The following is a 27394-nucleotide window of genomic DNA, read 5'->3' on the forward strand; positions in this document are numbered from 1 at the left end:
TTTCTTCTTCAAAGTCACAGTTTGAGGGAAGCATAGGAAAATCTTTAACAAGTCAATTATATCATTATTATATTACTCTTAACCTTAAGTTTTAAAATAATTGTATAAGTATATATATAAGAGACAAACTAATTCATTTTTATACAATACAAAAGTTCATACATAGAATTTATTTCGTGTGCACCATAAATTACCTATGAAGCCTTTCATAAATTATTTATATTGTTTAAATTAAGTATACTTGTTAGATACCTAGAGAAAATTTATTATAATATTAGTTTACTGTGCACAATTGTCAACTACAAATAAAAAACAATGAGATAACAACATTAAACACACACAAATATTACAAAATCACAAACTTATATTATTAAGCCAAACATAGTACATACAAACAATTATAATTGTCAAATTCTGGTCAATTATAATATAAATAATCCACCCTTATATGCGAATAATATATAATCACACAATTTGTTAGATAAAAAAACAAAAATTAATTAACTAATAAAAATGATAATTGAAAATATCAAACAATTGCGTCAAACAATAAACACATAATTGAGAATGACAAAGGAGTCAGATGGGAACAAATTTCATTATTTTATACTCATCCTCAAAGAAAATTTTCATCTACATCATCATTTTCATACCCAAACCTAAAATATATGATTTTTTTGTCTCATTCTCATCTCTACTATCGAGTAACGAGTATACCCATGTATTTGTGCTCGTACTCATACTTGTATTCTATCGTTTTAATATTAATTAATTAATTTTTATAAAATTATAAAAAATTATTACAAGAAAAAAATAATATTATCAAATATTTAATATAAAAATAATGTATTCTCATTTTTTCAATAACAAAAATTTAGGAAAAAATTATAATTGTATATATCTATATATATATATATATATATATCTATATCTATATCTATAACAATAAATCTATCTATCTATAATCTATCTATATCTATATCTATCTATCTATCTATATCTATAACAATAAAGGGGATTCCCCTTTTTGTGTCCACTCTTCAAAATACCGATTTTACCCCTTTAAATATAATAATTTATTAAATTTTTAAAAATTGACCGTTACTTTTACAAACTTTTTATAAAATCAGATGTTTCTATTTATTCTCTTTTTCTTTATTTATCAATCTATCTATCTATAACAATAAAGGGGATTCCCCTTTTTGTGTCCACTCTTCAAAATACCGATTTTATCCCTTTAAATATAATAATTTATTAAATTTTTAAAAATTGACCGTTACTTTTACAAACTTTTTATAAAATCAGATGTTTCTATTTATTCTCTTTTTCTTTATTTATCAATGGTTATTCTTTTATTTGTTCTGATATATTTCAATTTATTTTTAATAAATATAATTTTAATATATATATATATATATATTAACTTAATAACATTATAATATTATCACCTATTAATATAATATCACGCATATTTAAAAAATGTATACACACAGGCGCGATAACGCCTGTGTTACGCTAGTTTTATAAAAGGAGATTCCTCTTTTTGTGTCCACATTTATAATACCCGTTTTACCCTTAGTTATTTTAAAAATTAATTATTTTATAAATAATTTACTTTTTATCATTTTTCTACAAATCTCTTTTGAAATCTCGTTTGTCTTAAATCATCATTTAAATATTATTTTTACATATTTTTTTTTAATTTTATATTTAACAACTATTTTAAAAATTATATATTTGTTATTATCTTAAATTTCTTAAAAATTAAAAAATGCGAATACACAGGTGCGACAACGCCTGTGTGTCCGCTAGTACATTTAAAATTAGACTACCTAATAAAATTTAATGATAACCAAAATATTTATTAAATTCGTAAACATTAATGAAAAAACTTGATAAAATTGCAAATATTAAAGATTTCATTAAATAAAAATACATTTAAAAGATTACAAAAAGAAAGCAAATATCCAAATTTAAAACTATTTTAAATGTCTCTTTACTCCCATTCTTTAAATTATAATGAAATATTTTATTTACACACTAATAAAAACTATAATACACTATTGTAATGAAATCACACAAAAAACAAAAATTAAACTAATAATAATTAAAATTTAACATAGATATATTTCACCTTTTGACTTCCAATATATGTTGGATGGTGATGAAGAAGATTCATCACAATGGCATTAAACAAATTTTTTATACAATTTTAGTGATGGAATTAAACTTATGACAATGAGTTAGAAAATAAAAAATAAACTATATAAAAAATATCAAAACAGAAGTATACATGATATAAAAAAACAACAAATAAAAATATTGAAAAATAAGTAAAAATAATTAAACATTCATTAGAAACATTTTGATACATCATTGAATGTAAAAATAATTTGATCGAAAAAAAAAATAAATGTATAATTAAAGGTATGAGAAAATAAAAATACCTTAGATGCGAAACTAGTCAAACTTTGAAAGATAATGAGAATTGTTTCAACAAAACATAAAGAGTTTTTTAAATGAAACAAAAGTTAAGAATAAATGAGAAGTTTATTATATTACCTTGAACACTTAAATTGAGAGTTAAACATTCTCATGCAAAAAAAAATAAACAATAAATAAAAATATTAAAAATAGTATAGATATTTAAACATGTGACATGAAAAATATTTAATTTACATGCATCAATTCAAAATAACTGCATAAAGGTTCAAATAAGATAAAGAAATATTTTGAAAATGTGAATCAAACATAAACAAGACTCTAAATTCACTTCCTCTTACACCATCGTCCAAATCATGAACAGAACCACGGGTGGTCCTTTTAAAGGACAAGTCCCCCAACATTTTTATTTTATATATTTTTAAAATATATATTTATTATTTTATTATTTATATTAATTTAGTTTTAAAAAGATTTTTTAAAATTGAAAACCACATTTTATCCCTCTTATGTTATCTCTTGTTCTCATTTATTTGGTTTCTCTCTCTCTTTCATACCTGTCTTTCTCACATTTTCTTTCTATCTCAATCTTCACCTTTAATCTCTCATCTTTTTAAAATCAAATTACACCAAGGCAAAATTGATAAGCTAAGGAACATTTTTAATCAAACAATTTCTTCTGTTGAGTAAGTTGATTTTCTACCATTTTTTTTTCGAAGTAATTTGTTTTTTCTCTTATATATGACTTTTCTACATTATAGGCATATTTCTACATGTTAAAGATAATAAAATCATTATATAATTATTGATTGAACTCTTATTTGTGTAGATAGAGCTATTTTAGGTTTTGAAGTTGTGTAATAAAAGAAGAATATTAGGAATCTACTTTAAGGTAAGAGAAGCTAAACATTTAGAAGTTGTTGATTTTCTTTAAATATTGACTCTTTGTTTTGAGATTTAAATAGATGAGAGTGACAAATTTATATTAGAAAAATCATGATAAAGAGTAAAAAATTTGATTTTTTTTCAAGATGAAGAGGATGAAGACTTGTGATGAAAATGAAAAAGATGTATTTATGTCAACCAAACTTGAGAAATTTCATGAGAATTCAATAATTGAAGATAATGAAAAACAACTCTATAGAGTTCCGATAGTTACATATAATGAATTTGAAAAATCTTTAGAACATGATCCGAGGAAGCTTCTCAAATTTGGTAATACCCACCAAATCAAATTGATGAGGTACAAAAGGTTTATATAAAATGGGGTCCATATTATGACTCTTCCAATTTCTATAGTTACAATTGAAATATCTTTTTATGCAATGAAAATAATCAAAGAACATGTTGAGAAATAAGATGGAGGCTGAATTTTTAGCAAGTAGTATGATAATTTATATTGAAAGGGGTATTGTAACAAACTTTAGTTCTGATTCAATTATCGAAGATTTTAAGTCCTTTGAAAGAACGTAACACAACAATATGACTAAAGGTAATTTTTGCTTTTTTTAATATATTATTGTTGATGATAAACTTAATAATTCACTTTCATATATATTATTGTGATGTTCTTTTTAATTCTACTATCATGTATGCTTGTTTTGAGCATAGAAAATGATTAAAGACAATGATTTTTTTTTTTAATTATAAAAAATAATTTACAAATAAAAAATATAATTTATCCACCTGAAATTTTGGTTCAAGTTCCACCATTGAACAAAACAAATATAAAAAAAACTTAGCCCCAAAGTCGAGCGCCATATCACCTCATCCAATCACCATAAAGACAACCTTAGGATAAGAAAGAAAAAAAAAAAATAAACAACCCAAAAACTCAACTAACCATGCATCTCATATAAACATAAAGTTCGTGAACAAAAGTTTTCTTCCTCCAAAAGAAAATTTATATCCCAAAATGACCTTCTTCTTTTCTTCTCACAATTTTTTTTTGCCTACTCTATCTAAGAATTGTGTTGCTCTCTCTACCATACCAATTTTAACTTGGCTAAAAACCCTTTTATTTTCTCTTAAAATTTGTTTGTCTTTAATAAATAAATTCATTTTATTGAAACTTTATATTTTTTTGATTATGTCTTGATTAAAACTTAGTTATATTGTTTTGCCGAGTCTTTTGAGTGTCTAAAATTTCTTATTAAAACTTAATAAAAAAATTCATAAATTTCTACAATTATCTTCCTTTACATATTTTTTTTTGTTTTCCATCACCTAATCCAAAGAAAATGTGATTTCACGTTACAACTAAATACATATAAAATATAATCTTAAAATGGTTACATCTCTAGTATCCTATGTAGCATCTTAAAAAAAATTACCCACAAAAAATAAATAAATTACACAGTGCCTAAATATCTAAAATTTTCTTTAGGATATCTTTAAATTTTGTACATGTTTGTGTTTCTGGTTTTGAAAAGCAATATCTGTCTTCGTATTTTAAAATTCTTTTATCCTTTAACCAACATTATACTTTAATTGCAGATAAAAAAGTCTCACTAAATACATACAAAATCTAACCTTAACATAATCATATCTCTAATTTCCTATTTAACATCTTTGAAAAAGGATTACATTACTGAGATACAGAGTACCTGATATCTAAAAATGTGTTTAGGATATATTTTCCTTTTAGGCTAAATCTTAAAATCTGAAGAAGATGTTTGATTTTAAAAATCAATATAGGAAGGAGAATTTATCTATAGACCCCACGCGAGGAGACAGGGTGAGGAGGCACCACCACGAAACGCCGTGTCCATTTCCTATTGGAGAGCGCAGACAGAGCGTAACCTAATTTACAGCACTGTGAACCAAACACGAAACCCGCGCCGCACAGGGATACCACCGACATAATTCTAAATAGACAAGGGTAATTCAGTAATCACACACTGTTTCCCATTATCCCCAGTTCCCCCCTCTTCTCCATTTCTCATTATTCATCAACGCCGATAAAGCAAAAACCAAAAATACACCCTACACACATACATAGATTACACAAACCCCGAGGGAGAGAGAACTAGAGAGAGAAAGAAAGAGAGAGAGAGAGAGTCCTTCGATCTCGTTGTGATTTTCTTCTACTGCTCAACTCAACATTTACGCGCTATTCCGCATTTAACCCTAACCGACCAGGGTATACCTATTGGGTCTTGTTGTAATTTATCTCACATTCGATCTCAGCGATCCGGTGCGAGGACTCTCTCTATTAGGGTTCAGGCGCTTCATTCTCTCTTACTCAATTCCTTCTAATTAGGGTTTCTGTGCACGACGCGCTCCACTTCTCCCGATTCAACTCGACGGTTAGGGTTTTGTTGTTGTGTGGTTCGCCTCCGCGATGCCGCGCAGTTCGAAGCACAAATCGAGCAAGCACAGTTCTCGGGACGCGAGGGAGCACTCCGACTCCGAGCGAGATTCCGGCGCGAAGGATCGGAGGAGCAAGGAGGAGAGCGGTAGTGCGAAAGCGTCGAAAGATTCGGGTTCCGGGGAGAAGCGGAGGCTGGATTCGAAGGAGGCGCACGGGAACGGGGAGTACTCTGACGAGTACGCGTCGTCGTCGAAGCGGCGCAAGGACGGCGGCGGGGGAGACAGGTGGAATGGCGGCGAGGAAGGGACGAAGAAGTCGAAGGCGGCGGGGGATTCGAAGAGCAGGAGGCGGGACGGAAGCGTGGGAGTGTACGGTGAGGGTGAGGAGTTGAAGAGGAGTAGCGGTAAAGGGGATGGGAAGCATAGGGATTCGGCTTCGGGGCGAAGCAGAGAGGGTGCGACGGAGAAGGAGAGGAAATTTAAAGAAGGTGGTAGGAGTGAGGAATCGGTTGATGAGCAAGAACAGCGCGTTTCCAAGCAGGTCTTTGAAATTAATGGTAAGGTAACTTGACCTGATTGATTGGTGTTGCATTTGTAGTGTCGTGACTTGTTTTGAACTGAATCAGGTTTTGTGCGCATTATGTGCGTGTTAATAAAGATTAGCATGCAATGGGATTGATATTTGACTTTCGACTGGGTGCTTTGTTTGGATCAGAGCACCAGGGATAAGGTTTTTAAATATTAGCTTAGTGTCGAGTATAAAGATCCTCTCTTGCTCTTAGTTTAGGAGGAACAATGGGAACAAGCCATATGATACTTTGACTGGTTGTGTCTTTGCCTATCTATAAATAGTTTGGAAGCAGGTTTGGAATTCTTGGTGACCAATTTGACTTGTACTGATGACTGTAAATTTGAATGTCAAGCAATATCTACTCATTTGTATAGTACACATGTTTTCAATTTCTCTGCTCTCTTTTGTTGAAACAGGCGCAGTCTTTAACAGTTGTAATATCTAATGTCTCTTTGTTCCTTCCATTCTATCTGTTGTCACTGTTTATTCGATGTCTGTACTCATGTACAGGTCATTCCAACAATTTCCTGTCTTGTGACATTCTTTTGGAAATGTAGGCATGTTATCAGACTCTTGTGTTTCTGTGATTGCTTTTGTTGTTCCTCCCCTTCTAATGAGTTAAAATTCTCTTGCTTCTATCATGAGGCTGTTGGATGATGAACTGAGTTTAAGACATCATATAGGTAAAGAAAATTGATGGATTTAGGCTAGAGTATTAGTTGAGTTGCTTTGATAGGTGCATCTATATATTGTTTGCACGGTGTTAAGTGCTACTTATGTGTTGGCCCAAACTGATTCAAATGCGTGTTACAATGTGTTGTTAACTGTAATTCACATAGTTGACATTTTCAAATCTTTATATGAAGAAAAGCTTTATTCTAGGTTTGGCATATTGTAAAAGCTGTTAGATTTCTCCTTTTCTTTGGAAATATAGACTAACAGTTGAATGGTGTATGCAGCTCTCTGCCTTATATATCTAAAATATGTAAAATGAAATGATAAGCCATTCATGTTAAGTTTCGAGTCATTGGTTTGGTGCAGAAAAAATGGTTGTTGTCTGCCATTTTCGTAAGCAATTATAATTAGATTAGAAACGGCACTGTAATATTTAGTTCGATTATTAAATTTGACCTCATCCTTCAATATGAATTTGGAGTTCTTATCATCTAACAAAACAATTTATGTTACAGGTATTTACAGAGTTTGAATTCTCTTCATTTTTAGTTTTACCAATAAATAGTAGAGTCTGCTTACTAAAGAGAGAGACAATTTTACTGTGAAGGGACCCACTGTTATATGTTTGTTCTCCACATGATTTACATTTATTAATGTTCTATGTGCTTATTTATTAACACGCCTCTTGTTAGTGAATAAAAGGAAAGAATATATGTCTTTTACCATATTTGTGGTCAACTTCCTGCTTGGATTCCTCACTCATATATGCAAAACTCGCTTTAAGGATATGAATTATTTTCTACGTTGTATGGTTATGGACTGACAAATTAAAGCTGTTAAGAATCATTCAATGCAAAAATTTTAGGGTGGTGTGTTTCAATGGGGGATAGACTCATTGGTTTTGGGTGAATTATAAGGTAATTGAAATGAAATTTTCGTATGTTACAGATCAAATGTGGTTATTTCCAAAATATCAATATTTCATTGCTTAGGTTTACATGGCTTGGACCTGAAAAGTGGTAATAGAATACGTTGATATGATTTCATTCTGAAATTTTGTTGAAGTTATGTTGTAGGATGCTACACAACATCAGGTTCTTTAACCTTCGTTTCTCGTTATGGGAACTACAAATTTTCTTATAACTATCCATTGCTAGAGTGATCCACGTGTTCTGCATTATTCGTTTCAGATTTGGTATATACCATATTTTGTTGAATTTGAATCTCAGTTGTGTTGAGTGGGTTCTTTAGTATATTATAGAGTTTTATTATAGAATTTTGTTGAATTTGAATCTCAGTTGTGTTGAGTCGGTTTCTTAGTCTATTATAGAATATAATTTTTCCTGGAAAACTTGCAACTTAGAGGCTGTTTTTTCCTATATGTTGAAAATTTAGTGAACTGGATAGAATTTAATTATTCTGTGTCTTTGTTCATGTGCATGCTTGAATCTCTGTGTGTTTGTGTATCCTTTTTCTACCTTAGTCTAAAGTATTTCACGAGTAAATCATGCCCGCTTATCTTGTATATGGGGTGGAATGCAATTTTTTGCTCTGATCATTTGTGATTTTTTATTGTGAAATGTGAGACTCAACAGATTCATCCTACATGTGGTTGTGCTTGATGGCCTAATTGAATATTTTAGGATTGTTTATGTTTGACTGCAGGATGTTAAAGAATTGCTAAACAAGTTTCTACCCGGCTCTAGGGTAGTGGTTGTGGATTATTTGAAAATTAAATATTTGTTTGTAGTTGGTCTATAACATAACTTGAAATGTCCTAAGTTCACCTTTTTTCATATTCTTTCTTGTAATGAAGCAACTAGTTCTTCTGGGTTTTTGTTATATATACTCATACGGTCTACTCAGATTTGGTTCAGAAGACAATTCTTGATTTTGATCTGTTGCTATGTGTTATTGCAGATTCAAAGAAAATGGACGAGTTAAGAAGCCCTGAACATGATAACCAGCTTGAGAGGCGAATGAGGAAGAAGAGGGATGACTACAGTGATGGTGATAAACATCTAGATAATGTTGGTGATGGTTATGATAGACATTTATCTTCTAGGGATGAGGCTAAGGATGGTAAAAAGAAGGATGATAGGCGAAAGGAAGAGAAATACAGAGACAAATATAAGGAAGAAATAGACAGGGAGAACAAACATAGACATGACAAGCAACGTGATGAACGCCCTGCAAAAGATCATACTACCATTAGGTCTGATGATAAACATTCTAGGGAAGAAAAGAATAGCCTAGAATCACGGCAAAAGAGAACGAAGCTTCCGGAGAGTGATAGAGAACATAATCGCGATCGTGATGGAGATCATGATTTGGATTCTGTTCGTGATCCTGCACACCATAGTGAACGTGAACGAGATCGTGATTATGATGTTGACAGGGATCATGATTACGACCGGGATCGAGATTGGGACTGGGATCGTGAGCGAGATCATGAACGTGAACGAGACAGAGATCGTGACCGTCGCCGTGATCGGGATGGATCACATGTGGATGACAGAAGTGCTAGAGGAAAAGACAGTGGAACAAAGAAAAGAACTTTGGATGATCGTGATGATTATACCGACTCTAAATCTAGAGCAGTTAAGAGTTACTATCCTGATGCAGAGAAAAGGAGTTTAAGCACCAGCAGAGCGGATTCTGATGTTGACAGAGGAAGATCTCAACATCGACAAGCTCATGCTGATTCAACTGGGACTAGCAATAAGCACAGATCTTCTCCTGCCTCAAATACACATATTGGCAAAGATGACTATAGGTACCATTTAATTTTTGCTGGAACTTTGGTTGAACTATTGAGTTTATTTTGTAATTTCCAGGTGGTGATTAGGGAAGTAGTTTTTTTGCGTTTTTGGTTTCAGTAGTTTTTCAGGGCATTCGTACTCTTGATGTAGTAGTGCTATAGTATGATTTCTGATAAAACAATTCATGTGTAATTTACTCGAGGAAGTCTAATGATTAGCGTAAGCTTCTCATTTATGATTGCGGAGTCTGTAAAGATTAACCTTCATCAAGGAAATTCATGTCGTCAACAACTTGGTTACACCTTTGTATAAATATGGGGGTATTTTAAGCTAAATACCTTGGCCAACAGAAGAAATAATTAAAGTTACTTTTTTTATGAGAATTAAAAGTTTAGCTTGCACGGGTAAAATATTATGGTTAGCTCTAACTATTACTTTTGCATGGGAATTATTGCATTCGAACAATGATAACTGGTTGCCATTACCCCCGTTTCAGAAATGCAAAAGCTGAAGATTCAAAGTACAGAGATCCAACAGTAGAGCAGAGAACCAAAGGCTCAAGAGAGGGTTACTCTGGGACATCAGATAGAGGTCCTAAATACAAATTAATGGAAAAACCCATTAAAATAGATGAAAGTCATGCAGCAGATTTGTCAACTGAAAGGTCATCCAGTACCAAGGCTTCACCTGGGGGCCTGATGGATAGATCTCCTTCGTCAACAAGCATTGATCGCAGGTATGTGAACAGGAGTGGTGTTAGGCGGAACCTTGAAATTGATGAAAATGGAAGGAGGAACAGTACTGATGTAAGAGATTTCTCTACTTCTGATGATAGACTTGGCCGGGAGTCGACTCTTGAGAAACCACTATTGGATGAGCCTTCTCAAGCAGATTCATCTTTATATGGTAGGACTAGTCAGAGCAATGCATCACAGATTCCTCCTCCACCTGGTTTCAGAGCTACCTTAGATAGACCTTATATGGGTTCTTTAGATGATGATGTTAGAGATAACTCTAATTCACGGTACAGAAGAAGTAGTGAACCTGGCTTTGGTAGGGGGCATGGTGGCAATTCCTGGAGGGCAGTTCCAAACTGGAATTCACCACTACCAAATGGATTTGTTCCCTTCCCACCTGGGCCTGCTCATGGAGGTTTTCAAACAATGGTGCCACAGTTTACATCTCAGCCTCTTTTTGGCGTTAGGCCTCCTATGGAAGTTAACCATGCTGGTATTCCTTACCATATTGCCGATGCTGACAGATTTCCGGGTCACTTGCGACCACTTGGGTGGCCAAATTTGATGGATGGTACAGGAACTGCTCATTTACATGGATGGGATAGTAGTAATGGTGTCTTCAGAGATGATCCTCACTTGTATGGTAGTTCTGATTGGGATAGGAATAGGCATTCAGCAAATAGTCATGGATGGGAATCTGGACCAGAGACATGGAAAGAGCAGAATTGTGATTCAAAGAAGGAATTGCCTTCCCCAGTTCGCAAAGATGAATCAGTTCCTGCCCTAGCTGATAATGGTTTGACTGATCTGACAAGTCAGATGTCTCAGGATGAACATAACCGAGAAGAACTTGCTGAGAAATCTCCTGAAAGGAAGTTGTCCAGTCTCAGTTCTCCAGCAGAAGTACAACAGCACTCTTTATCCTCAACCCTTCTTGAAAAGGAGGCAGATACTTTGACACCAAGCGATGATACTTCCCTTTTTAGCCGTTTTTACCTTTCCAAACTTGACATTTCAGTGGACTTGGTTTCGCCAGAGTTATATGACCAGTGTGTGTGTGCTCTGAATGTTGACAAAAGTGCTTCAGTTGATGCAATTGCCAGTACAGAATTATTATTTAAGGTATTAGAAAACATTTTTGCTTCGCATTTTGTTCCCGAAATCATATAATGTAAATTGTAATTGAATTTCTTCTAGGTTTTTTATTTATGCGTACTATATAGTTTGAAGTGATTAGAACAACTTTTTATTACCCTTTTAGTGAAGTGATTTTGTTCAAGTGAACTGTTTTGTTTTGCTAAATTTGAACTGTAAATTAATCAAATGCAACAAATGGTCCCTGACTATCAGTTCTTTCTGTCCTTTGAATTGACAGAATGGTTCTAGAACACGCCAGAAATATGCTGCCACCTTATCAAGGCGTTCACCTTTTCCAGAAATTGATAATTCTATCTTCCAGGTAAAGCTTATATTTACAATTCTAGTAATATTGTACTCTAACCCTCAAGTGTTCTAACAATTTAATGGTATTGACAATGAACATTTACGTCTATAATATTATCTTTTCAAACTTGCCCATTTTGTTAGGTTCTATGAATGCGTAAATACTGAATTCTGTATTCTTAATGAATGGGTATTTTGTCCAATTTTCAGATAGCCATGGACCTATACAAGAAGCACACGGTGAAGCTGCCTAACAAGGGGGAGGTAGATAATATTGTGGTATCCAGCATGATGCAAGCGGATCAGTCGATTCCTATTACTAGTTTGGAGAATGGGCATGCTTCTGTCTCGGCTTCCAGTGGTATAATAGATGTGCCATTGCCTACATTAGAATCAGGCAAAGTGGAAACAATGTCTCCTGCAAAAGAGCAATTGGAAGAGATCAATCAAACCTGCAGCCAAATGGAGCAAGATCATGATAATTCTGGCATGTCCTGTCCATCTTCTGGTCATGTGGACCAAGCAGCAGCAGTGGCTGGTTTGCAAGAGAAAGAGCCCAAAATCAGTACTGATACGGTGGATTCAGGGGATGCAGAGGAGGATTACTCCTTGGCAGCTAAAAATGAAGCTCAGTTGGCCTCCACTTTGCACGCAGAGGGTGATAACATAGATTGCAAAGCCAAAACTACTGGTTTTGCCCATTGTGCAGATGAAAAGCTGGGTTTTGGTGACACAAAGGTTAATCCTAATCCCTTAATTGTTGAGGATGGGTCTCCCAAAGCTTGTGATGCTTTGATGCCTGGTTCAAATGAGTCTGAGTCACTAATTTTAAGCCGGATACATCATTCTCCTGAAAGTACACATTGAGACAATTTCTATATCTCTTTCATTGCTTTTTATCCATCAGGTTTTAATTTCCTTCCTCTTTTTGTTGCTTTCTTTTTGAGCGAGAATAAAAGAAAATGCATTCATATTCCCTAGAATATAGCCTTCCTTATCCCCATGCATGAGTTTTCTCGCATTTCGTTACTGTAGCATTTCTTTTCCTCCATGCCGTAGTATTATGTCAGTCTAAAGTTGCTTGCCCTTCTGCACCAAGAGTGCAATGGAGCTTGCAATTTCACTTCATTTTTATCAAGTTTTTTAAAAAAGAATTTGAAATGGTAATACTGTTTCTTCCATGAGGTCCTTTGCTTTTTTCATGTTTTTGCCTTTGAAACCCTTTTTTCTGTCTATCGACTTATTTACAAACCTCGTTTTCTTCAATGTTCTTTTCCATTCATTATTTTAGAGATTCTAGTATTTGTTTTTCGAAACTTCCTCATCTATATTTATAATTGCTGAAGTCTGAGTATAACTAATTAATATACTTTTTATGATCATTTTGTTGCGTTTCATTTCATTTTTTAATATGGAATTTATCCCAATCAGAATAATGTTCAGAAGACGTGTCTAGCATTCTCTAAAATGTTAGCAAAACAGGTTTTGAGGCCTTAAATTATTGGTTTAAATTTATTGCAAACTACAAATTTGGGTAGGTCTTAATTTTTATTGAATGACTTAGACATCATTTTGTAGGTTTTAACAGTTTTCAACTTCGAACAAAATGTTCAGATGAGTGTGCTATCTTAGCACCCGTCGTCTTTATTTGGTATTGGTATAATTTTTTGGTAGGTTTGTTTAGTTTAATTTATTAAGATTAAAGCGAACGGTGTTGGGTACAATAGGTTGAACAAAAGTTTAAATATGATAGCAATAGAAAAGGTCTATATTGTCATAATATAATTCAAGATTTTATATGTTCTGAATTAGTTGATTTTATATGTTCTGAATTAGTTGATTTTATAATGTTAAAAGTCCTACTTAAGAACTTATTAATGATTAACAGTAAAAAATTTTTACAGAATACGATGAGATTGGACAAATGATAATTGTTACTATTGTCTAATTGTTTGACCTAAATTAATTTTGGATGTTGGATTTTAGTATGCGTGCGATTTAACAAATTTTCCACATAAATTAAATTAAACAGAATTCAGTAGTTCAGTGGCATGACATAAAAATAGAAAACGTAAAATTTCTGTTTTTTACTATTTCTTTGTGTGAAAGATGACAAATATTATATTTAGATTTTACCCAAAAGGTTATATTTGATTAAGTACTCTTCAAATCGTGTGATGTTATAACTTTTGAGTTCGATCTATCATAACTATGATCTTTACCACGGATTATTATTATTACTGTCATTTCTGAATTTCTTTTTTATTTTATGTAGGAGGTAATATTCAAGGAAATTATGCCTTAGTTACACAATATTGATTTATTACTTCAATCTCGTTAATATCGAACAAAATTCAATAGGACTACAACAAAAGTTAATATTAATTCATGAAGAACTAAACTTAATTTTAATTTTTATGCAAATATTTGTTAGAAATGTATTCAAATAGGATTTAATCAAGTACAGGTCTCCTTGATTTAAATAGATTTTTCAAAAAATATTTAAAAGGAAAACAAATTTTCATGAATTACTATTTTAATCAATTAATTTTTATATAAAATAAAAAAATCATAATATTATATTATTGATGAGATATATTCCCTTTTTAATATTGAATATTTTAAAAAATTATAATTATATAATTTTAAATTTGTAAGAATTAAAATATTTATTAATTTTATAAAATAAAGTAAATATAATAAAAAAATTAAATTTAAAGATATTTTTAATATCTTTTCTACTGTATTTTGAATTTCAATTTATGTTAGATAATAATAAATAACATCTATAATAATAACATTAAATTATTATATTATAATAAATGAAATATATTTATACTTATACTTTTGAATAAATTAGAAAATAAAAATAGTTATATACAAATTATTAAAATAAATAACAAATAAAATATGTAAAATAAATAATTAATATATATATATATATATTTATTTATTTATTTATGTTTTAAAAAGTGGTTCAATAAATTTACATAAAAAAAATCCATTGAAACATAAATAAATTCAGATAATACACACAAAAATACAAAATCAGATTTATTTGTTATTCCAATTTAAAATGAACTTTCCCGTTGAATTGTTTTGGAAGATGTGACTTGGAAATTATACACATTTTTAGTGATCTAAGTCGCTGAATAAAGAACTTTGATAATCCTTATAAGTAGTTAATGTTAACAAAAGCTTTAATGTTGCATATCTTCAACCAAAGTTCCGATTGATGCTCACTTTCTAACCTTCATGTGCCTTACGCCTTAACTTAAGAAACACAAAAGAACTCAGAGAGAGGCTCTTATAATTCAAAAGGTTCAAAAGGTAGAAACATTTCCAACAGCTCAGGTACTTTTACCATCGATGGGATCTTCCTCCCTGCTGGAAGTGATAGTGATAATAATTTTATTCCATATCATGACAATCCTAGCACAAAGCAAACGTTAAGTTATGCATACGACTTTTTCAGAAATACAAGTAAACACATTAATCCTTGAAAAAAATGTGAAAGGATGTTATGTCACGATATTTTTTCAGATATATGTCACGATATTTTTTTCAGAAATACAAGTAAACACATTAACAACTTTTTCAGATATATGTCACGATATTACAACACTACCAGCATAAGGACACTTTCATGCAAAGTAGATTCCAAACATTCCAGCTACCAATGCCCAAAATCTTGAAATACTATTTTAACATCAATGGCAATATTTGTTTCTTCTCCTATCTTGGTTAGAAGTACGATCATAAATTCACAATTAAGTACAACACAAACCACAAAATATGGCTCATTGTCCTAAAATCCCCACTTCCTAGTAGTGCACAATATTTTCCCCACCAACTCTGGAAAGCAAATTGCTTCCACTTCACACTACCAAGTGAGAAACTAAACAGTAATCTTCAAAATTGTTTTCTCATATCAGTCCCTGGCGCTGTAAGTCGGTGTATGTCTTCTTATTATAGATGTTGCCTTCTTTGTCTTCATACTCTTCCTCTAGATCTGGGCGCCACTTGTTCACTCCTTGTCTTTGCTGTATCTTCTTCCAAAGATCCTTTGCTTCCTGCAACACAGTCCAACAAAGCATGTAATATACTATAAATCCTCACTTTATTTTTCTGTCCTTGCAGTCCAACAAAGAGCTGAAGTGCTAGCGAGGATAGAGATATTCTAGCGATGGAATTGTTTACGACCAGCCACTTTTCATCGCCAAATTAAACATATGAAATACAATAAAAAGGACAAAAGGAGTAAAAACTGCACCAGTCTCTCAAAAAAACTTGTGTCTAAAATTATTAGCAGTTGGTTTGATTTAATCACCGTTGTACTATATTATTTAATTTCTCGTAACACCTGAACATTTCATTGAGATTCAACTTGGGTTACATTTCAATAAGATTCCGCTTGTGTGAAATGCATAAGGAACCGCTTGCGTTACACTTCAGTAAGATTCCACTTGTGTGAAATGCATAAAGAAATTTCAAGAGGACATTTGCTTTTTTGAACTTTGTCCAACAGCTGACATAATTGGCAAATGCCCTTTTGAAATTGCCTTGACCATTTCACACAAAAGGAATCTTATTGAAATATTCAGGTGTCACGAGAAATTAAATAATATAGTACAGTACTGCCGATTAAATCAAACCATGTGCTCATAATTTTCGACACAAGTTTTTTTAAGCTATACATCTCAAACCTTTTAATAAATGGGTTCTACTAACAAGTACCCTAAAGGAATTCGTTAAGGAATAAATAAAAAGTTCATTGGAAATTACAGCAGAAGTGCACTAGCAACATTAAATATTCCACTTTCTCATAAAAGAAACTTTTGATTTATTGACCTTTACATCTTATGACGCTGGTTAGCATTCTCTACAAAACAGTAGATCAATGAAAATCTTAAAGCTGGCTAATCAAGTTACTTTCAATTAGTTATAGACCATGGGAAAAAATATAATGTTGACGTGGACTATTTCCATTTGAAATCATGGACTCAGTAAGACTCATTAACAAAAAATAAAATAATGGTGCGTCTGTATACACAGAAGATGAAAGTAATTGATATTTAGCTTAAGAAATATACTAGAGACTGACTGCCGGCAAGGGAATGAAACAAATAAATATATGCGTACCTCAATTGATGTGATTTCGTTGAAATTCTTGGTATTAGGTATACCAAGACACCGCATCCCATGTTGATGGCGCCATTCTTTAAAATGTCGTTCAAAAGCCCGACGCCCCCAATAACTATAGTTCCCACATATCTCACACTTAAATTCCTGAAATGCATATTCCACTTCATTTAATAATCAAAATACTGTTGAGCTAATGAAGTATATAAAAATATGATTGTGAGCCGCAAAGAAACCTACTATAACAAGTCCCTACCCTCTCAATCAGTAAACAGATTTATCTAATGTGACATGATTCTACCAAATAGTAGCAGATGTAACAATATTTTCTTTTAAAATATTGATTTGAGTTTCCAAAATTCTAATGACAAATTAATAATACCTGACCCAGACCATGTAGCTTATATAGCCAATAAGGTATAGGTTTTCCATCCCACCCCATTGGTAATTTTAGGGGATTATATATCTGCTGCTCGTCATCTTCGCTTTCAGTGTCCTCTTGTGTCTCTTCCTGTTAAGATCATTTAATATAACGAACAATTAGATGAGCCATTTTTAGAACATAGAAGGAATAAAAGTAAATGGCTAACATCTAAATCGGATATAGAAGAAAGTCCGAAACTTCTTTCTCTTGAAATAGGGACTGTGAAACTTAAAAAAAAAATGTTTTTATTTGTCCAAGATTTTCGATGACCTTGTGCATCTAACAGTCAATTCTTTTGAAATTTCTACAGTCAATCACAAAAAATTTGGCGTCAATGGTTTAACAAGTGCCATAAAAGAATTACCCCAGTAAATAATTTATTTTTCATATGTTAACTTCTGCCAGATCGTTCTTTTTCTATTCAACCCTTTCATAAAAATGCCTATAGATGATGCAATCTATAACAGCATACTCCATTCTAAAACAGAAAAGTACAAGATTATTATACTCAAGCTGGTACTGCCCACAAGTTTACTCACAGAAAGTTTTTTCAGAGGGATACAAATCAAACTATATAAAGTGGTGAATAATTCAAAAGTACTATTATAGATGAGTAGAATAGAGAAAAGCCATATTGGGATCGTGATGATCCCAGTTATCACTTGAATGACTGTCAACCTACCTAACCATTGCCTCTTAGATTTTAGTTTCTCAAATTAAAAAAAAAAAAAAAAAAAAAAATCACCACCAGATGCTTATAAGCCAAACAAAAAATGCATGCTATATTTATGGCATCCAAGATACAAAAAGATATTATCTAGAAACAGATGTTAATCATAGAATTTGAACATAGATTCTAAATCAATTCTACAAAACTAGATTTGGTGAGAGTTGTCCAGGCTTTATAAGTTGGATTTTATGTCATATCTCTAGTTCATGTGGCACTAAATACACCCCTCAAGGCTGCAAATTAAGGTGCCTTCCCAACAATTAGGCTATTGCAATGCTGAATCAATAAAACTAATTTGAGAAACTATTTTCAAGCTGATGCAGTAAGAATCACTATGTTTTTGAGGATCATTACATTGCTTTGACTAAATGACTAACCTCCTCACGTTCTGCTTCCATTTCTTCATATGTTAGGGCCTGTTTCTTTACAACATTGTCTTTTGTTCGAGCAATTGTCTGTAGAAGGGTGAGAAAAATTATACATCCAGACAGAAATTGTGATAAATGCAATCATTATACATATCCAAAATGCTGAAAAGAAGACTCAATGACAGTAAACTAAAGGAAAATAAGCAAAATAAGCTAACCTCCTCTAACAAATCACACAGTTTTTCCATTTTAGCTTCCATCAATGCAATTTCTTTAGAATTTTCATCTTCTTGTGGAACTGCAGCAACCCTGTTCTTTTCTACACTACGTGTCCCCTTAGCAAAATGCTTCCTCTCCAACTTTTCAAGAGGTGTGTGCTGCATGAAAAAACAAACAGAAAAATTGGTATATCAAGCTTTCAAGCCAGATTCACTATACAGATATATTGTTTATGGGCAGGACATCAAAGCCACTTTAAACAAAATTCAATTAATCAAGGTCTCCTAGAACAAATAGAATTTTGTAGGTCAAAGAATTTCAATTTAATTGTTATCTACCATGGACAACGGAAATGCCACTTATGAAATAGATAATGAATTCACACTTCCATAATATTTATTCAAATGTATGAGATAATGGACAAGCTGAAGAAATAATGTTTTCCAGTACTTTAATAAAATAGAATCACGCAGGCATGAAGTTAGATATTATGCCAAGAGCCAATTATATACACATCAGCTAGTACTCCAAGAACTGTAATAGCTGATAAGGGTAAGGGACCGGAAAGATGGGTGGTCCAAGTAAGTTAAAACATAATGAACAGTAGCCAATAAAACTGAATTTGTGCTGCCGCCCAGTGGGCATACAATTGTGACTCTGATACTAAAGTATTGGTCTTGAGGCAGATAAGTTAAAAGACAATAGGAAAACAAAATCACTAAACATCCGTTATGACGCTAATTTTGACATTTAGAGAGATACCATAGCAAAGATAATTTTGACATTCCAACTTCCTTCCACGGAAAAAAATATAAAATACAGGGAGGAATGGAGGAGTGAATAACCTTATACCATGTACGAGTTAGAAATTACCTTTGTGAGGAAGAGCCTCTCAGCCCGTTGCTGAATAGTACCACCAGTCTTAAGCCCTAATGCAGCCAGAGCCTATCACATCAACAAGAGCAGAAAAGATGTAATCAATTCATCAATTTTATGATAATTGACGGAATTCAAGACCACTCACACAATTATACAGAGTCCTGAACTTTACCTCCTTTAACCTTTCAGGACCCACTTCCATCAGCTCTTCAACAGTACTATAATAATCAAGATCAATGGTAGCATGCTCAGCAGGTACATGTCCATTTTCCTGATTGTCATTTTCCCATCCACGTACCTTTCCAGCAGCCCAATTTTCTTCAAATTCAGTTGTTACCTGCAACATTGATATTAGATTCGCCCTCCCATATAAGAGAAGATGAAAACAATGCACAAGGAATCCTCATTTCAAAAAGATGAATATTATAGGCCAGTTTGCTTGGAATTCTCTTCCATAAAAATTACTTTGAAAATTTGTTTGTTGAAGCTTTAGAAAAAATAAACAGATATCTCACTATTTTTGAGAAGTCTTTTTGAGTACTTCTGAGGGAAAGTGATAACAAAATTCTAAAATAAAAAGTACTTCCATAACAGTAACCACACAAGAAAAATAGCTTTTTCTTTTTATAAATTCTCCAACACACTAAGATTAACTTCCAAAAATTACACGCACACCTTTTTATTATGCAATATAATGTCATTCAATATTACTCCAGAAAATAAATAAAGGAACAGAATTGAAGCATGAAGCAGGAATTGCTGAAGATGACTGTCGAAACTTAAAAGTTCATACTTAGCCAATGGCCAATCATGCATTTCTGTAAAGACAATAAAAAATACGGAAATCATAAAGTCCTTTCAAAAGTCAACTCGCTTTGGTTCAAAAATATATAACAAGTAAAGAACGCAATAAAAATTGGGACATGAAAGAAAAAGGGTGTAAATTACTTAATAAATACAACCACCAAACTTTTCTTCACTTGATAAAGGCAAAATACACTACAATGTTTTTATGTAAAATCATGTCTATAGACAACTTATTGACCTCTATATCCTTCTTAGAAGTTTTCCCTATAGTATTTTAGGTCTTCATCTATCTCTTGAGATTAGGTAACCCTCCATCTAATCTATTACTATCCTTAACCATCTAATCTACATGTCCTGCCCATACATGTCCTAACCACCTAAAACAAGTTTTCACCATATATTTACAACATGCGCCACAACAAAATTGTTCTTATAATAAAGATACCCCGTCAAAACAAATAATTACTACTTTTTCATAGAGGAAAAGATATTGTAGCAGAAGGCCTGAGAACTTGGAAGAAATTGGCACAAAAACTATATCATATTACAGGACAGGTGATAGACCAACATTATCACCGGATTGATCTGAAACAAAATTTTCAGAAATCAAGCCTAATGCAAATCATTCACAACAAAGACTTCTGAAAATTCTATCCACACATTTTGTTAATTATGTGATGAAAGAGCTTAAAAAGAAAAAAGCTATACATCCAGTGATGCTAAAAGTTAAGCCAAAAATGCTACAAGTTTAAAACAGAGGCCAGAGAACATTAAAAACCTTTGAGAAAATTCGATCAAGATCTTGCAGTGGCTCGGTGCGCTGGAAAAAGTATATCAGATACTCCAAAAGATTAACCATATATTCTCGGTACTGTCTGGAGATAAAAAAACAGTAAAAAATTAGAAGCCTATACAAACACAAATTTCATACAAAAATAGGATCCACATAAATACCAAATACTTGTCAAATTAACTCGATAGAGAATACATTCACCTGGTCATTTTCATTTTGCGGGGAATCTTATTTGTGTCTGAGAAAACATCAAGATATGCAGAATACTCAAGTGGTTCTCCAAACTTAGAATTGACATACTGATAATATAATTCATGCAGGTCTAAGTATCGACCAAGAGCTTCCTGAAAGAAAATTTCCACGGGATCAGTGCCCAGAAAAAGCTATAGGAGAATATATTATCAGTACAGCAAAGTCGCATGCCTCTTCTCTCAGTAAAATATGTTAAATTAAATTCCATCTTGCATATTCAATGTCTCAAAATAACATAACATAATGTCAGACAAATATCCTCTTAACATTTCTCCTAATTAATCGACAAACTATTTAAATGACCAGTCGTACACAATAGATTACGTTAAACAGTATCCCCATGAGTTACCAGGGCTATTCTTTAAATTATTAACAATCCCTGCTTGTTGTTTGTCCCGCATGGCAAGTTAAGTTCAATTTCACTAAATCAGCATTCTCTACTTTTTTTTCCATATTACACACAAAGGAGGAGGGGTATATATATATATATATATATATATATATATATATATATATATATATATATATATATATATATATAGAGAGAGAGAGAGAGAGAGAGAGACCTCTCCACTAAACTCAATTTGAGGTTCTTCTTTGAGAACCGTTTCATAATCATCGTTGGCGTCAACAACACGTGCAACTGGGTGCTTCCTATGATACTCTCGTATCTGCAACACCACAAAAGAAGCAATCCGTTATTCATAAAGTGATAAACCAGTAACAGAAGTAAAATAACAGAGAGATTCTAGCTCACCATATCCTGTTAATTATTTTTTAACAATATAACTAAACTAAATCCCCAATTCTCCTTCCAATTCCACATAAAATTACAATAACAAACCTGCACGTATACAAATTTAAACACGAAACAATTTCGATGCTTCACCGCTTAAAGTTCCTTTATGAAATGATAACTTCATTTCATCTAAAAATTGATAAATAAAATTAAAATTTAGACAAAGTAGAAAGAAAAAAATAACCAACCTCCTTGAGTCTATCATAGAAGGCACTGAAAACGTTAATTCCAGAGGCAGTTTGGCCTCCGAGTGCAGCAATCTCGTCCTTCCTCGCATTGTCATTATCTTCATATATCCCAATCTGAAACGTGGAAGAGCAAACTAGGTCACGATGTGAAAATGGAAAAAGAAGGAAAAACCTAATAACAAGCAAACGCACAAGCTTTTCAGTGGTGGAGGTAATGGTATCGATCATGTTTCGCACACGGTGACTCTGATACAAACGCTCCTTGTTGGTACCAGGCTCATTCTGGAGCTCCTTCACTATCAGCCGCTCCAACCGTTCAACCTCCTCGTGTGCCGCCCGCGTCACTTCCAGCACCGTCGACGACATTCTCTTTCTCTCTCTACACCTCTCACTTCTAACAAAAAATGCTGCTAATACTTAACCCAATCACTCTTGGGCCTAACGTTGGCCCTATCATTTACGACCCAATAGGCTAAACGGGTCAACTAAATGAACTTCGGGATTCGTCTAAATATGTTTTCAATTCTCAATTTCACCAAATTTTTTAATTTAATTTGAAAAATTAAAAAGTAAGAAAAAAAAATCTTCCAAAATCTACAATTAATTGTCAGCCTTCTACAAAATTTAAAAGGTCAGTTCTTAAAATAATGTGAGTCTCTTTTTATCTATTTTGTTAATGGATGACACTCCATCAATTAAGTAATCAGGAAATAAATAAGTATCACTCAGTTAAGAAATTTCGTTCCCTTGACGAAAATAAAATTATGATCCTTGCACAACCATAACCTAGACAATGGAGAGTAAATTTTTCGCACTTTCTCACTCAAAAACCATTTTTATTATTAAAAGAAAATAAATGTGTACTATCCTTTTTCCTTGATATTAGAATTTAAAAACAATTAATAAAAATAAAATATCTCTTACATTTGAGTTTTTATTTGAGAGGTATTTGTGCATTATCATTTATTGTACATGGAACCGAGTAGTTTTTGAAAGGTCTTGATCCTCTTGATCTCTATTTGATAAGTACTCTGACATTCAAGTTGGAGACAGGAATTATATGATAATTACAATGATATTAAGTCACCTTTATATATTTGATTCTCATTAATTACTTTTACGAACGTTTAGATCCCTTTGTTGGAAATAGTGAAAGTGTAAGTCAAAAGTTTCACATTGGATAGAATAAACAAAGTTAAGCTATATAAGAATAAAGACTTATAATACCATTGCTTTAAGGTTTTGAGGTTAAAGTAGTGTCAAATGCCTTATATGTGTAAGACTGATGAGTACGTATTTTTGCCCTCATTTAATGTTTAATTCTTGGTATTTAATTGAATTTGTGTGCCTCAAGAGTGATTTAATTGATAATTTTGATAATTAGGTTGTTTGAGCTTGTGTGATAAAAATGTCTTAAAAAGTGATTTTTAGCTACATAAATTATTTTTGGATATTTTAACGTTTGTTGATGCAGCTGAAGTTAAGTTTTAAGCTCATTTAGAGGTGTGGAAATAAATTGATTAAAGCTTCATGACACCTTAAAGATAAATCAAAGAATAAGAAATTATCAAAAGCACAAAAATTTAGGCCAAGCATTACATGAAGACGGCAAGAAAAGCTTGAAAAAGTGAAGAAGTTTGGCTAAACCAAGAAGAGAGGAAAGAAAAATTGGACCTTGCGGTTTTCTTTATCTTTATGATAGAAGATAATTTGGGAAAATATATCTTTAGATATTTTATTTGATATTTTTAAATAATTATCTTATTTAATTATATCATAAAATATTAAAAGATAATAACTACCAAATCTTTTTAAATATGACAAGATCTTCTTGAATCTTTTTAGTTCCACAACAAACAAATATATATTGAAGATATTGGATTATTTAGAAGATAATTTAAGGAGATTGCAAAGGGTTGATTTGGAAAATTAATACAAATATTAATTGGTGATAATTTATCATATATCTTTAAGTAATTAATTAATTTAATTATATTAGATATTGATATTATCAACCAATTATATTTGTCAAATAGTCTATATCTCTCCAAGTATTTTTAAATATTTATATTTATCTTTATTCCAAAAGATATTTGAGAGATTTTAGCAACAGAAAAGCTCAGTCCAATTCCTATATAAAGAGACCAAGGGAGAAGTAGAAGACAAGCTCGGCACTTCGGAGTTTTGGAACCCTTAGGGGTGCCTAATTTCGTTTCCTTTCTCTCTCTTTTCTTCTCTCTATTCTTCTTTTTATTTTGTATTCCATGGATTGCTAAACTTCTTGGGTTGATTCCATTGTAATTTCATTATGGATTTTGAGGTTAGAATGAATTAATTTCTTTGTTCTTTTTATTATTGTTGAGGTTTTAATTCATCTATGTCTTTTATCTTTGAATCTCGTAAAAAGTAATGATTTTAAATCTATATGCATGTTGATCATATGAGTTCAAGGGTTTTTTAATTTAATTGAGACTTTACTTTGATTTTATTTAGAAACTTTCATGTGATTAAATGAGTTTTTACCAATAATTGAGACTTTACTTTGGTTAAAGGTATTTACTCTAATGAAAATTAATCGAGACTTTACTTTGATTAATTAAGCTTTTTATTTGGTGAGGAGATAAAAGAATAGACATGATTAGGCATAGTAAAATTTGATTGAGACTGTACTTTGATTGAATTTACTATGGATAATCTAAAAGTTCTCACTTTTAATTGAGACTGTACTTTGGTTAAAAGTGAGAACGCCAACAAATTAATTGAGACTTTACATTGATTAATTTGCAAATCTACAACAATAATTAATTGAGCAATAATCTTTAGATAACCGATGATGAATCTATTTTGAAAAAGCAATGGAATCAATCTATTTTCTTTTCTATTGTTTTTATTTCTTTTTATCTTTTAAATTTTATTTCTATCTTTGTTTATCTGAATCCCCTATATTTTTTATTTTGTTTGACTAACCGCTTTGTATAGTTTTATAAGAACTAATTTGTTAAAAATCAATTCTGTGTTCGTTGGGAGACGACTTTGGGTTACTTTACCCTTACTATTTTGTTGACTACTTTCTTAACAATACTGAAGTTGTTATATATAAGTAGTATTAATTTGAACGCGTCAACGACAGCGTTATCAAATTTGGCGCCGTTGCCGGGGAACACGGTTAGAATTTTTATCATTTTAGTTCTTATTTCTATTTTTATTCTTTTGATTTTATTTTTTTATTTTTATTTTTTATTTTTTTATTTTTTTATTTTTTTGTTTATCACTAACATTTTCTTTTCTCAATTTTTGTTCTAACATTTTTTTTATTTTCTTTAGTTATTTTATTTTATTTTATTTAGTTATTTTTTTAAGCATAGTTTTTGTTTGAGGATTTTTGTTGGGAAATTTGTGAAACTAGTTGGGAAACACTTTGGCTAAGGAAAGACAAGGTACTTAAGTTGTCCATTGAGACGCACCTCTCTTTCCTGGAAGTCTACTCAACAAGCTTTCAACTTATTTCTTTTCAGAAAACCTCTTTCAAAAATGCAAAATAATTTTTCATATGAAAATAATCAACAGTGTGATTTTCAAGTGAATTATGATTACTATCCACAGCAACCATGTGATTCATATGATTATCAACAACAAATTGTCACACCTACTTCTGCACCTGATATAAGTGGGTTAACTTTACGACAATTTAATGATCTATATCCTAGATCATCTTTTTTGGGATATGAGCAACAACCATATTCTGAGTGTCCACCTCAGCAACCATATGTTCCAAATAGTGTTCAGCAACAATATATACCGCCACAACAAGTTGAAGCAACCAATGGACCATCCTATAGGGAAGTTATGATACTAATGGGTGAAGTTATAGAGAAATTAGAGTCCATGGATGAAAGGTTGCGAGTTGATCAACGATGTAGAGATATTGAGCAAGAGTGGTATGAAAATAAGCAAATATTGTCTGATATGTTGAGGGATGCAAGTAAGAACAACTTCATAGAATTACTTGTAACTGTTAATACCACCCCTCAACCCCATCAGAGATTTCCTGAAAATCCAGATTTTAACGAACTTCGTCATAAAATCAAAGATGTGCTTCTGAAGTTGGCCATCAGAGCTGAACAAATGTCTGAAGATTTGAGTCAGCTAATGAATGATGCAGTGAGAAAGGTCACTTTGGAAGATATTATGAAAATGATGACTGAAATGATGAAGATGGATCAGACAGATCAGAAAGAGATGATGAATGCCGCGACACAAAGCTTACAAAATCAGTCTGAAAAACCAATAGCGGAATCACATCACGTTGATATATCTACTGATGGATATAATGATGCTCATAGTAATATGTCTACTGATGGACATATCAATTTTGCTAAAGATGTTGCTGATGAAGAAATTAAAGATTCTCCCATAAACATATCTACTGATGGATATGTTGATGATGCTCAATGTGAATATAAAGTTGTACCCATTGATGAGGATATGAGTACAAATGATTATTTTCAAGAGCAAAGTTGTGAGAACAATACAATGGAGGAACCAAGTGTAGTTGAAGAGCCTACACTATTCGAAGATGCAGCTGAAGCATCTACTATTGCAACTGACTTGGTTAATGATGAAGCAACAGAGTCAACAACACCAGGTGAAAATTTTTGCTCAGAAGATGAGATTATGAGGATTACTGATGATCCGCTTAACCATCTGAATTCACCTGATGATGCTCAAGTTGAGTTGAAGCCACACACTCCACACATCAAGTTTGTTGATGTGAATGATGCAAATAAGTTTTCAGTGGTTATCTTTGTTGACATGGCTGCAGAAAAAGAAGAAAGGTTGCTACAACAGGTA

The 27394-nt window shown here is 32.1% G+C and overlaps 2 protein-coding genes across 2 annotated transcripts; one reads left to right on the forward strand and one right to left on the reverse strand.

Moving 5' to 3' along the window:
• Window positions 1-5386: 5386 nt before the first annotated feature.
• Window positions 5387-12860, forward strand: LOC114195841 (LOW protein: zinc finger CCCH domain protein). Its single transcript, XM_028086261.2, has 5 exons — window positions 5387-6311; window positions 8921-9776; window positions 10259-11621; window positions 11875-11958; window positions 12153-12860. Exons 1-5 carry the CDS (start codon window positions 5786-5788, stop codon window positions 12807-12809), a joined length of 3486 nt encoding a protein of 1161 aa, XP_027942062.1. The 5' UTR covers window positions 5387-5785; the 3' UTR covers window positions 12810-12860.
• A 2659-nt stretch (window positions 12861-15519) lies between these two features.
• On the reverse strand, window positions 15520-22989 carry ATO (splicing factor-like protein). The gene is made up of 12 exons (XM_028049231.2): window positions 22736-22989; window positions 22544-22657; window positions 22123-22227; window positions 21506-21648; window positions 21290-21386; window positions 19877-20041; window positions 19699-19770; window positions 18825-18983; window positions 18616-18693; window positions 17467-17595; window positions 17085-17231; window positions 15520-16015 (listed from the first exon to the last, which is right to left on the reverse strand). The coding sequence occupies exons 1-12, from the start codon at window positions 22907-22909 to the stop codon at window positions 15869-15871; spliced, it is 1530 nt and encodes a 509-aa protein (XP_027905032.1). The 5' UTR covers window positions 22910-22989; the 3' UTR covers window positions 15520-15868.
• Between the last annotated feature and the right edge of the window lie 4405 nt (window positions 22990-27394).

The sequence above is a fragment of the Vigna unguiculata genome, chromosome 9 (genome assembly GCF_037176805.1).
Source record: "Vigna unguiculata cultivar grain cowpea cultivar isolate G323 ecotype 2 chromosome 9, ASM3717680v1, whole genome shotgun sequence".
Lineage (NCBI taxonomy): Eukaryota > Viridiplantae > Streptophyta > Magnoliopsida > Fabales > Fabaceae > Vigna > Vigna unguiculata.

What these genes read in the sequence shown, in the direction of transcription:
- LOC114195841 (XM_028086261.2), top strand. Translation starts at nt 5,786, where the DNA reads ATGCCGCGCAGTTCGAAGCACAAATCGAGCAAGCACAGTTCTCGGGAC. An exon ending in ATTGGCAAAGATGACTATAG is followed by an intron (nt 9,777 to 10,258) that starts GTACCATTTAAT and finishes CCCCCGTTTCAG; the next exon opens with AAATGCAAAAGCTGAAGATT. An exon ending in TTGATAATTCTATCTTCCAG is followed by an intron (nt 11,959 to 12,152) that starts GTAAAGCTTATA and finishes TCCAATTTTCAG; the next exon opens with ATAGCCATGGACCTATACAA.
- ATO (XM_028049231.2), bottom strand. Translation starts at nt 22,909, where the DNA reads ATGTCGTCGACGGTGCTGGAAGTGACGCGGGCGGCACACGAGGAGGTT. An exon ending in TCTATGATAGACTCAAGGAG is followed by an intron (nt 22,228 to 22,543) that starts GTTGGTTATTTT and finishes GTGGTGTTGCAG; the next exon opens with ATACGAGAGTATCATAGGAA. An exon ending in ACGAAATCACATCAATTGAG is followed by an intron (nt 16,016 to 17,084) that starts GTACGCATATAT and finishes ACTGTGTTGCAG; the next exon opens with GAAGCAAAGGATCTTTGGAA.